The sequence below is a fragment of the Arachis duranensis genome, chromosome 1, assembly GCF_000817695.3.
Source record: "Arachis duranensis cultivar V14167 chromosome 1, aradu.V14167.gnm2.J7QH, whole genome shotgun sequence".
NCBI lineage: Eukaryota > Viridiplantae > Streptophyta > Magnoliopsida > Fabales > Fabaceae > Arachis > Arachis duranensis.
The window spans coordinates 8,725,238-8,738,584 of NC_029772.3; the positions used below are offsets into that span (position 1 = coordinate 8,725,238).

At 31.7% G+C, this 13,347-nt stretch overlaps 2 protein-coding genes across 2 annotated transcripts; one reads left to right on the forward strand and one right to left on the reverse strand.

The window, feature by feature from the left end:
* Nucleotides 1–6,907: 6,907 nt before the first annotated feature.
* Nucleotides 6,908–9,935, reverse strand: LOC107477700 (zinc finger BED domain-containing protein RICESLEEPER 2; the record flags this gene model as incomplete). Its single annotated transcript, XM_016097759.3, is given in 2 exon segments — nt 6,908–8,606; nt 9,815–9,935. A coding segment is annotated over 1 exon segment (1,690 nt), but the record flags the coding sequence as incomplete, so codon positions are not given.
* A 155-nt stretch (nt 9,936–10,090) lies between these two features.
* On the forward strand, nt 10,091–12,631 carry LOC127745456 (50S ribosomal protein HLP, mitochondrial-like). The gene is made up of 3 exons (XM_052258186.1): nt 10,091–10,249; nt 11,525–11,616; nt 12,096–12,631. Exons 1-3 carry the CDS (start codon nt 10,216–10,218, stop codon nt 12,474–12,476), a joined length of 507 nt encoding a protein of 168 aa, XP_052114146.1. The 5' UTR covers nt 10,091–10,215; the 3' UTR covers nt 12,477–12,631.
* Nucleotides 12,632–13,347: the final 716 nt, after the last annotated feature.

The window sequence follows — 13,347 nt, forward strand, 5'->3', positions numbered from 1 at the left end:
TCTACTAAACTGCAATTATTCTTTGATATCTAACCCCTTATCATGGTGCCCGGATATTGGAATTAAAATAAGAACAAAAAGATTGCTAGAGCATCATAATTTGTTATTTTTAATAAAAAAATATAAGTAGATAATGAAAATATTAAACAATGTAAATAATAGATATATCGAATATTTATTTCACTATGTGTACGAATAGTTATTCTAATATGAAAATTTAGATGGATAATTTAGAGGTATAATATGTTTTTATTTGATTGGTAGTTATCCATATTGTTCAAATCTAAGAATAATGATATGAACTAACATTATATCAATCAATTTCAATAAATATTACACTAGATTATCAAATAAATTTATTATAAAACTTATTAAAAATAAGTTTTTGTTGAGTTTGCATCTCAATTTTTTTTTAATTAAAGAGTTTCAAATACTTTTACTTTTAAGAATTTTAAATATTTTTTTGTGTTAAATATTAACTATAATATTAATTTTATTATGTTGACTCCTAAGATTTTTTCGTAAAATAATCACATTCTTATCATTCTACAATTTATTACATTTCACATGCAAACTCAAGTTGTTGAGATGGATATATTAAATATTAATTAACAAATAATTATATTCTTAACAAACTCTCTCAAGTAAAATTTAAAGAAATTGATGCATGCATTAGTTTGGAGCTTATATGTTCTATATTTAATTATTTATATTCCAAGGTACCTTAGACATTAATATACTAATATAAGGATATGGTAATAATATTTTCATTAAAGATAATATTAATAGGAATATTATTAAGTGGACCATATCCTTTGACTTTTAATTTCATGTGTGGAACCAACATTATCTGATTCTTTGTATCCCAATCCAGAAAATAATATATACCATGCTTGCAGTACTATATATGGCTTTGAATTGGGTGACTACTTTAATATGAATTCTTTGTGCAATCTCTCATGGTGTGGACAGAATTATTGGAAAATTAGTAACATTATTAGATATATTGTAACTAATTTAAGTTATATAATTCAACTAATGTTTATAGTTAAGCGAAATGCACTCACAATATCAAGTTTCAATTAGCTACGTTAAATTAATAACTACATTTGTTAATAACTTCCTAATCAAGTAATAACAAAGTGGAAAGCAATACTTATGTGGCTAAAATTCTAGTGGTGCAGAAAACATACTGTTTAAGGCTTGGGATGCAATTTTATTATTGAGAGCGAATGTCGGTTAATATTTTCAAAGAATGGAGACATTAATTAGTTTGACTTTGATAGATAAGATATCCACTTAATGCTAAAAAAAAATTGATAATTACATTTGTTTCTACTAAAAAAAATGAATTATTATATATTAGACACACATAAAAAAAATTTATTTTATTTTTACTCATAAAAAAACATTTTTTTTATATGCAGGCCTAAAACATGCACATGCGTGTGTGTGCGTGTGCACAACTGTACGTGTATAAGTGAATATTTTTATAAAAATAAATAATTTTTATAATTTTAGAGTTTAAACTCGAGTAAATAGGTAATTTTGTCACTTCTTTAATTAATTTTATGATCGAATTTTCAATTAAAATATCTTACTTAGAGATTATATCTCTGTTTTATTTTTTTTATTACTTCGTAATTTTTTTTTTTACCAAACACCAAAATGTTAATTAAAATGCTAATTCGTTGTATGTGACCATTTACAGTTGTTACCAACAATTCAAAACCCTAATTAAGATGCTACTAGGCAAGGGACCACAACTAGCTATAGCCTGATGATGTTTATACTTTCTACTAAAAACTAAGGTGGTAGAAAGTGACAACAACCATACAATGCAATAACAGGTTCTTCAAATGGCAAATTAATTAACTTCTAAACTTACACCGTCCTCATATATGAGATCTTCAATTCAATTGAAACAATATGGCAGATGAAAAATTCGGGTAATTTTTGTTTTGGTGAATATAAAATAGGTGATATACTTAATATTGTAATTTTGAGTGTTTTTAAAATTATCTAAAGTATATAAATTATTGAATTCAATTTTTGTATCTCAATTATATTTTTTTAATTTATTTGAAGTAGAAATCGAAAAGTCCGATTTTAGAAATTGAAAGCTTTGATTTTTGTATCCATTTCAAAAAATCTTATTTTTATACCCCAAATTAAATAGTGTCATGTTTGAGATTATCATCTCAACAGTCTATAATCCAAAAAAAAATATCATTATCAACTCAATATAAAAAATAAAAAGTGAAAATTTTCTTGTAAGAAGAAACTAAAGCTTAGTATATTTTATTTTTGATATTTTTAGAGTTAAAAGAAAAACTAAAATAACAAAATTATATTTTCTGATTCCACTTATGATTTTTATTTTTTCTTTACGAATTCTAAAAATTAAAAAGTAAAATGATTAAAAAAAAACCAAATTCACCCTAATTCTTTTTTTTTGGGTCTAATAAAAAAAATTCTTACTTCAAAGTCCAAGTATGAAAATAGAGAAGTTGAGCTGACTTCAAAATATTGACCGGGTCAACCCTTAATTAGTCCATACCAATTTTTCTTTTCTAACATGGCAAATGAAATTAATGACTTTGATGTTGGATTGAACATATCGACGATTTATATCGTTTTCTACATTTCCCACAAAAGTAATATAGGAATTCTTATTCTCTAATCTCTTTAGAATTGTTAATTTCCATTCTAATTACTTACCTGAACAAACACGCCAAACTTTACTCTCCCATTTTCATTTTAATCCTGTATTAATTAAGCATCATCTAAAAATAGCACCGAATTGAACTTACCAAATCATTGTATGTTTGTTCCACAAAAAATTAACTATATGTTCATTGAAGTTTAAGTAAATAAAAAGCACATAACTTGCATTGTACAAATCAACATTATTATTCGAAAACCCAACTTTTATCTTTCTTCTTCTTTTTTTTTTTTTTCCTTCTTCTTTTATCTTTTTATTTATTTATTTATTTATATTATCATCTGGTCCTTCGTGAAAAAGTAATGAGTTCCCCCCACCCCCACCAAATAATTTTCCTTTTTCTCAGAATATTTAGTGCTAACAATGATGACTAAAACTCTTTACATTAAAGACTTTCCAAAAAAAAAAGCATATGTAAAAGCAATAGGTTTTCTGCCCTTATTTATTTCAGGTTCCAACATTTACCTTCATATGTTTTAGGAAATAAAAGTTGATATATAAGAATATGGAGACAAGAAACGAAATACAATTCATCCGCAGTTTTATCAAGTGTCCCCATTTATGATTTTAATATTTTAAAATATTTATCCTATTTACTATATCTAAATAGCATTATTTTTACCCCATATTTTTACCCTTAATAGTAATGTAACTTTAAGAAAGCAAATTAGTATAATATTAATATTTGAAGATTTTCTCTTTTTTTTAGGTCGATGAGAGTAATATTCTCTAACTATACAATTTTATACCAGAATTTCTATTTTTCTTAACTTGTGTGTTCTTTGTTTGAATTGTGAAATAAAAGAGGAGTGATAGGCCAATAATCAATGGTGATTTTAATAGTGTGAGATCTTATCTAATGGATAGGGATTACTCACTTTTTTTTATTGGTTACATGCTTACCAGAATTTAATAAAATTGCTGTCAAACAAAATGTTAAGAATTAAGCCGAGCAGTGAGAAAACGGAAGCGGAATAATAAACAAAATTTGGCACAGAAAAATTACAGAAATTATTTTTAATATGAAAGTGGAGGTGGTATTTTGTTTGAGTATTAACATTTGAAGTGTATTACATTATTGTGGAAATACTCAACACGCTCTCTACGTGTTTCAACACGTCCCCTACGTGTTGGTTGGAATGTTACCACGTGTCCAACACACCCCCCACTTGTTACAATACCCCCCACGTGTTGACTTCTCACCTACAAAATTCACCAATCTATAATTACACCCAATAATCCCATTTCTAACAAAAACATCAATATTTTTTTCATATAAAAAAAATTAGTCCAAAAATTAACGTGATTTAACTTAAAAGCCTACTATGAGTGTTCATGGGTCGGGTAAAACCGGGTTTGATGTGACCCAAACCTAACCCGAAAGATATACCGGACCTATTCGTTAGATCCGAACCCGGCTCTAGACCCGATGAAACCTACACACTTTCGGGCCACGATTATACCGGGTAAAAATCGGACCGTTAACATTACCTTCTTGTAAGCTAGCATGTGAAAATATCCAAATTTCCGAGACTCCAACCATTATTTGACATGGTAAAATTTACTTAGAAAAATATAACAAGAACCAATCATTCCCTAAAATTAAAGCATAACCACAATTAATACTAATATTGTCTAATAACACCAAATATTTAAATCAATACAAATAACACAATATTATGCATTTTAAACATAAAACATTAACTTATAGTCTTATAATGACTAATAACACAAAATATTAAAGTTTACAATACTTAAATTCTACATAAGAATAGCTATTATCCATCACTAATAACACAAAATATTAATTGTGTATAATGACCGGGCTACCGGGCCGAGCTCGGGTGACCCGAACAATGACATGGACCCGGCTCAAAATAATGACTGGATATATTTTTAAGACATTTATCTGACTCTAAACCCGATAAAATTATACCAAATTAGCCCCTAAAAAATTCGAGGCCAGAGCGAATCTTTGGACCGAATCGGACCATAAACACCCCTAATGCCTGCAAACAAAAGATCTCAAACAAATATTTTATCAAACAAATATTTTATTATGAAATATGTTAAAAATATAAATAGGTGACAAGTGACAACCCCATCTAAACCAAAATCTCTATTGAGATATTAAAGAACTGACCAAACACTCAAACAAACCCAAATTCCAAAATTTAACTTTTTACATTCACATCTAAATCCATCATGCATATTCAAATTTCTTAATCATTTGTTCAAACTTTGAACAAATTTGATCAATCTTTCTTCAAAATTATACTAGTGTAAACAACCACAATTTGGCCATCATGCATCAAGAATTGATTTTGATTATCCTCACAATCTCCACCTCAAAATTAATTTGTTAATAGCTTCAAATTTGACTTCACAAAACTCTATTAGAAACAAAAACTTCATATAAAATTAACCATATTGGCTAATACTTAAAATCATCTCTAAAAATGTCATCATCCTGAATCCTTCAAATATCTTCAAAACAAATTTGTCCCAAAACTCAACATTGAACTCGGATGCCACTTGTTAAAAAGTTAAGCATAGTAGTGAGAGAGCGGAGGCAAAATAAACAAAATTTGACACGAGGAATTAGCATGGTCGGATTAAAGCCTCCGTCCACGCACAAAGACGACCAACAAATATTTTACTATGAAATATGTCAAAAATACAAATAGGTAATAACTCCATCTAAAGCAAAACCTCTACCGAGATACAAAAGAGATGACCGAACAGGCAAACACTCAAACAAACCTAAATTTCAAATTTCAACTTCTTGCATTCACATCCAAAACCACCATGCATGTTCAAACTTCTTAACCATTTACTCAAACTTTGAACAAATTTGATCAATCTTTCTTCAAAATTATACTAGTGTAAGTAGCACCAATTTGATTACTATACATGAAGAATTGATTTGATTTTCCTCGCACAAAAGGAGTGTACCGTTTTTAATTATGATCGCTATTTCCAAGCAAGGGAGAACCTCATGCAGTTGTGCCTATTTGATTCCTATATTCGAATTCCCCAATCTATAAGTGACTATGTTAATTGCTATAACCTTTTAGAAATGAGATCTTGTAAATATGATACAAGTCCTAAATTTATTTTGAGAGTACAAGACTTTTTCCTTTTTTCACTTTAATTGTTAGCATATACAATTCTAAGTATAATTCAACCATTTAATTAAAAGAAAGGAAAAGATAGAATAGTTGCCTGTGCCATATCAGAACATTTAGAATAGAATACACTACAATTTATAATCACAAAAAAATTTAACAGACAATTATGATCAGAAAACAAATAAACTGCCCATAAAAGATTGGGTTAGTTGGATAAACCTATCTATTTTGGATAGCTCGTCAGATAATTTTGTCGGATCCTAAATTCAACCCTCATTTCCAAACAAAAAAACAAATTCAACAAAAGGCAGTCCAATACTCCAATGCTTGTGGCTGAGGCATGTGGTTCAGTGGCAAAAGTATTTGCCTCAATCCAAAACCACACAAGTTCGAATCCTAGCAGTGGCTAGGTTAGTGTGTGAGTGGGTGTGTGAGTGTGTAACCTAGGATTGAGGTTGTCTAATCCATCGACCAAAGAAAAAAAAAATACTCCAATGCAAAAAACTCCCACCTCAATCCATCTGGAAAGGGTAGACATACATAGCCCTATCTTAGCAAGCAAATAGGTTAAGTTTCTTCTAAAAGGGACACGAGGTTTCAATAAACCAGAGGCACAGATTGCTAAAATAGTAAACAAAAATAATGTAAGCTAAATCATAAAAATCAACTTGCTTAAGTTGAATACGGCTGCGGACTAAACAAAAACCTGATATAGGATGAGGAGAATCAAAATGGGGAGTTAGAAGATCTAACTTACAATGGGGATACTTAAAGTGGGGATTTGGCATGTACATTTTTGAATGCAGGGAAAAGCAATTCTAATTTTCCAGTTCACTTTGTATCCAATCTTGTGAACAAACCAAAGCCTGGACTGTAGCAGGATTAAGCGAGCTCCAATCACGATCAAGGACTCTTCCGCTGTTGTTATATGCCAATTCTGGCACAACCTTCGACATTGGAATTCCCAGTATGTTTCGCGCCAACATGGATAAGACTGGATACCGGGGAGTGTGAACTTTCCACCAATTTAATATGTTGAATTCAACATTACCATGGAGAAATTTGTCGAACCCCATCAGTCTATCCCGGGAGTCCTTAGTGGAACTTGGTAAGCAAAGTGTCCCACTGCCAACCTGCCAGGCCAAACCTTGATCATGAGAAGCTAATGGGGAGCCTATTGAATGTTCATCGTATAGAGCCTTCACACCCTCAAAGACCTCTTCGATGCGACCGGGAGACATGCTACCATAGATTTGTGGGTAGTAATAATCTAACAACTTCATCTTAAATCTAGGGTCTAACATGGCTGCTACTGCCAACCCTAAGCTACATTTCTCCCAATATTCATCAAACTTACTTCTCAGTCTCAATGCCAAAGAACTGATATATTCATCCGAGTTCTTGCACCATTCATTCAAATTCAACTTAACATCACAGAGTTCAGGAAAATATATGTTCGCTGTTGGAAACTTGCTCCTAGTGAAAATTTCAATGACATCAACAAAAAGCTTCAAGTAGCTATTAACTGTGCTGATCCTCTCCCACTCTACATCAGATAAACAGATTCTGTAGGATGTGTCATTTTCTTGCAGAAGAATGAAAACATCCTTGAATTCTAAGGCAGCTTCAAGCATTGAATAAGTCGTATTCCATTGCAAGGGATTATCTAGAAACAAGCACTTTTGACTCAGGATCCCAACTTCTTTAGCCATGTCATTAAACTTTGCCTGCACAGTTTGTGAACTTTTAGTATAGCGAACAATTTCTCGAATCTTTTCCGCTATTTCACTCACAGCTCCCAAAGCATGTTGAGCCATGATATTAAGAACATTTATAACACAGCGTATATCAAATAGTTGCCCATTACAGTAAAGAAACCTGTTTTGTGAAAGCCTCTCACTGATTCTAATCGCAATGTTATCAGAAGTAGAACAACTATCCAGTATCAAGGAGAACAACTTGCGGTCAATATCCCAATCCATCAGACAAGTCATGACAGCTTCTGAAAGCATGTCTTCAGTGTGAAAACGATCAACCCTTATAAAATTTAATATCTTCTTTCTTAACTGCCATGATTCATCAATGTAATTCGCTGTCAAACACAAATACTCAGCATTCCCGCCAGCAGTCCACTCATCGACGCTAAGGCTGATTTTCCCAGGTAGTTTGTCTAACATCTCATTCATCTTTTTTCTCTCTTTCTCATATATCTCAATACAATCAGCCTCAACCCTATTCAATGTCACAAGCTCAAACAACGGCTGTAGATTCTTTACAAAAACTCGGAAACCAACATGCTCCACCATATCCAATGGATACCCATGTAGGATGATCATGCGAGCAAGATCAAATCTACTCCGTCTTTGATCAAAGGTACTAGTTCCAGCATTGACAGATTCATCTTTCAACTGTGTCTGCTCAAATTTAATATTCACAAGGCTAAGGGTTTCATCTCTGCTCTGATCTTGACCCAAATTGAAATTTGCAATTGCAAGAGTCCCTTCCTTTCTCTTCTCTCTTGAAGTAATGAATTGTGCTACGCCATGATTAGATCTTCTCTGACACCTGATCAAATGGTTCCTTAGATGTGATGTCCCACTGGAACTTGACCCGCTCAATTTCTTTTTACAATGCCTACAGATAGCCACACAGGTATCTCCTTTTTTTATCCTATCAAAATCATTCCATACAACAGATTTCAGCCTACTAGATTTGACAATGACAGCATCTGACATATCCATCGCATGAACCTGGCAAAAAGGCAGCGCATTAAATTCAAGTCAAACATTTTCCATTTCGGAGTGTAAAATATAATGAACAGGATAGCGTATTGGCACAATCCAGTCTGTGTAAACGCACGTGTGCTCAAACTGACAAAACCGCAATGAATATGATAGCTTATTAGCATATACGAATTATTATTTATGTTAAAATAAATAAATCAATATATTATTTTAACTCTACTATAAAGTATATATAATTTGAAATTGAATAAAACACGAAAATAAGATAATGCACATTCTACATTTCCAAAAGGAAATAGTGATGAAATGGATATGTTCATGTATCTTTGACTTCTACGTTATTATAAAGAGATAATCAAATATGGAAAGGAATGAATACAAAAAGTAATTCATTCATCAGCTTCTACAAAAGATTGATAATAATACTGAAACTCAAGAATAGGATATTCGAATTTGCATTTCCCATAAGTAAATGTAACTTAAACTCAAAAGCAAGCTTTAAGAGAACCTCTCTCCACTCAAAGTTAAATACAGGGATATTAAATTTTAATTTAGTTCCAAACTGATAGGAGCCAGTTGAAAAACAAGATTTATATGAGGAAAAATAAACAATTAATTACTTGTCTTCGCAGTTCGTAACACTATCCAATTGTCGCACAAAAGGAATAACTTACTATACTATTCAATAAGCCTAGGTAGTTGTTAATGTAACAACTCTTTCTTTCCAATGGTTAATACTGGCCAAGGAGGAACCCATTGGAATAATACCGCAACACTCTGTATTTTCTCGCCCTAATTTCAGTCCACTAGCTCAATGATATCATAAACTCTTATTCAGTGATTATATATTAAAATTTAAAGTTTCCTCAAAAACTAAGAAATGTCATAAATTTTCCAAACTCTCTATATGTATATACGATAAACTTTTTCTCTTTAATATTCTCAGCTCCAAAGAATATTTAAAAGAAATACAAAATTGAAAATTAAAGGCAGCTAAACCTAAAACAACACTGCAGTTTTCAAAATAAACATAACTGATAATACAAAAGCACACCAAAAAAAAAAAAATCTAAAGTTTCGCAGGCGTTCAGTGACATGCAGTTCTCTTATACATGCTTCGAAAATCAAACATCGATCAAAATTTTTTTTCTTCTACAATCAAACAATGCTACAATTTTCAATAACAGATAAGAATCTTGTGAGGCATGTCGTACCTTGTGGCGGGAAAATCGATGACCCTGTGATTGAAATTTTGTTGTGCCCTCCGAAAACCCTAATGCAAAATGAGGAAAGCAGAAAAATAAAAGAAGATAACAGCAGCTCCGCTTCTCGGTTTTAGTTAAGAGTTGAAACGCAGCGTTTCAGTGTGTAATGTACCAATTTATATCTTTAATTCTCAAAAATTAAAATAGTAAATAAATAAATCCTTTTCTTTTGTTCTTTGGGCTTCAGCACCTTCATTTACCCCAAAAAAAAATAAAAATAGTAAATAAATCATAAAATAAAACGACGTCGTTTTGACGAAGGGTTTCGTTAAACCCTTTTCTTCGTCGGAGATCTACACTCTCTGCAGTGAAGTATTCAGTATTCAACTGTGAAGAATAGAATTTCGAAGATGGCTGCAAGCTTCGCTTCCAGGTGCTCTCGTGGTAAGGTTAACTGTTTCGTTTACAGTAACTCACTTGATTCTTCTTTTTCTTTCGTTTTTGCTTGAATTTTCTTAATCATGTTATGTTTCGTTCTATGAGCTTCAAATGATTGTTTTTATTATTTAGATTCATCATTCATGTCTGAGATAGAGCGCTGAAATTTCGTGTATCACAGAAAAAATTGAATTTTTTCCCAACTGTTAAGTTGCAACTATGTATTAGTTTCCATTTCAAGTTGCTTAATTTTACGGTATGCAGTTTAGCTTATTAGAAGGAATGGAATGACAAATTCATATATGCTGCCTTTTAGCTATGAATCTTGAAACTTGTGACAAGTCACAGGATACTATTCTATTATTCTTGAACTTGATGCTTAGGCATAGGGCTTCTATGGTTTTAGAGTTAGAGTACGATCTTTCAAATTTATATAGTTGTTGCTGTTATGATGTTGTGTGTTTCAAAATACTGCTGGCTCAACTATTAGTTTTCTTGGCTTAATGCATTATTCTTGTTGGTTTACATCGGTTGCTGCTAGTAGCTCATCACTATTCGACTAATCTCTGAGCTCATGACAACTGTTTTCATTTGTTTCAACATTATCGTTTCTTAGCAATTGATTTTAGCTTAATTGTAACCTCCATTTGCAGGATTTTGGTAGGTTTAGTAGTATACATATGGTTATTATGGTTATATACATGAGATGAATATCATTGAGATAGTGAAAGATACTTGACGAGGATTTAGCCTCTGAGGTATCCGGTAGGCCTTCACATTCGAAAGAATGGAACCTGTGTTTCATTTACTAATGAAATTATTTAGTCATTGAACGTCGTTTTCATTATGATTTATGAATGGAGTGGCTTGTAGTTGATTCGTACTGGTTCATTTCTTTGGTAACCAACCAAAAGTGAGTCATGAGAAGGATAATATGCTTCTATGGGGAAAAAAAAGCTTGCAATTTATCAGGGAAGCGTGCAGTTATTATGGACACTTTATAGTTTCATATTGTATAATGATTTTTATTTCTTAAAACATGAACTCCTGCCAATTTTGTATATTTGCAATAATCTTTTCTTCTTCAACAACTGCATTTTGTATATTTGCAATAATCTTTCTAACTTCTTCTTGATATATGTTGAGCTCACATCCATGCCACTGCTATAATCCCCTATCGATTTCCTTTTGCAATTGAAGCATGGACTGAATATATTCAATGATGATATATTTATTTTCACCTCGTCATCTTTTCTGTTCCATGCATAAAAACCAAACTAGTGAGTCGTTCTCTGTTCGGTGGATTAAGCAACAACTCCCCTGGTTTATTTACCACATCACATGAGATGACATGCAGCAATTCCTTTTCTCAGGTTAGTATATATGAACTTGGCTTCTAGAGAACAAAATAGTAATGGTAATTTTTCCTTGTACTGCAAAAGTACCAGATATGGATTGGTGACTAAATTTGTTTAGTGACAAGATATGCATGTTATTATGAGTAATAAGGGCCTGTTTGATTTCTTTTTTCAATCTCTTATTTTCATTTTTAGTGTATTTTGTTTTTAAAATTTTGCGAAAGAAAAGTGAAAATAGGATATGAAATCAGAAAATAAGATTCTATTGTTTTCTTCTTTTTATTCATGAACTGAAGACACTAAAAATGAAAACATAGACCAAACAAGGAAAGAAGAATCCACTTCAACCGATATGCCCTTAGGCACGGCCATACATAACATAGAAATCGCACTCAGAAAGGGTGGACAATTAGCTAGAGCAGCAGGCTTAACCCGTCCTATAGTATTCGATATGCATCCTTGCTTACCAAAAAACGCATCCCAATTCCTTGCAGCTGCAGCAACAGCGCACCTTCATACAAATGAGGACCGTTCTCAAGGTCGCAGACAACTCTGGGGCTAAAAAGGTCATGTGTATACAGGCTCTGAAAGGTAAGAAAGGAGCGAGATTAGGCGACACAATAGTAGCATCCGTGAAGGAAGCACATCCTAATGGAAAAGTGAAGAAAGGAAAAGTAGTATATGGTGTGGTTGTGCGTGCGGCAATGCAAAGGGGGCGATGCGACGGCAGTGAGGTCAAGTTTGACGACAATGCTGTGGTGCTTGTCGACAAGCAAGGCCAGCCTATTGGGACCAGAGTTTTTGGACCTGTCCCTCATGAGCTGAGGCAGAAGAAGCATGTCAAGATTCTTACCTTGGCAGGACATATTGCTTAAAGGAAAAAGGGGTTATCCTTCAAATTTTTGTTATGATTCTTACTTTTATCATTCATATAATTTGTATCTTTTTGTGTAAGGTTAAGGTTAGGATTTCATCAATCAATCTATGAGGAGAAAAATAGACAGATGTATTGAAAAATTTCGAATCAAATAAGCTGTTTTTATATGGTTGCTTTTTCGGTTATATGATTTGTTGACAGCACAGTATAAATATATCTAGAAGGAACTTAATTATAAACCATACTAACCGAAAATTTTTAAGCGTACCAGTATATTGGTGTTTTAGTGATTTTTAACCGTTGATCACTTGATCTCAATTATGAAAAATATAAGAAGAGTTTCTAGTATACCTGAAATATCGGTGTTCTAGTTACTGTTGATCTAAATTATAAAAAATATATATAATATATATTAATTAAAATCAACGGTTAAAATACTTGAAACACCGGTACATTTAAAATTTTTGAAACACGTGTATAGTATACTTGAAAACTTTTCCAGACTATAATTTAAGCTTTGTAATTCATGGTTGTCATCCATTCACCATGCACATCATGTAACATGTATTCACATGATGTACACTGAAATTTCTATTGATTTCAACCTTGAGTCAAAACTAATTTTAATATCTATTTTAAAAAAATATTTAAATTCACCAACCAAAATCACATTGATAACTCACTAAAAATTACTCAATCAAACATAACATGTTTTGACAAAAGAAGAAAAAGAAGAAACCGTACCATGATTAGATATTAATATTACACTTCTGTTCTGTGTTTGGACACTTTTGGTAGGCATACAATTTTTTATTTTTCATTTTTTTAGCTTTTGACATTGCAAAACATTGTGAAAGTTTACAAACTAA

Coding starts and splice junctions, on each gene's coding strand:
- LOC127745456 (XM_052258186.1), top strand. CDS start 10,216: ATGGCTGCAAGCTTCGCTTCCAGGTGCTCTCGTG. Junction 10,250..11,524: donor CGCTTCCAGGTGCTCTCGTG/GTAAGGTTAACT, acceptor AAACCAAACTAG/TGAGTCGTTCTCTGTTCGGT. Junction 11,617..12,095: donor GCAGCAATTCCTTTTCTCAG/GTTAGTATATAT, acceptor AATTCCTTGCAG/CTGCAGCAACAGCGCACCTT.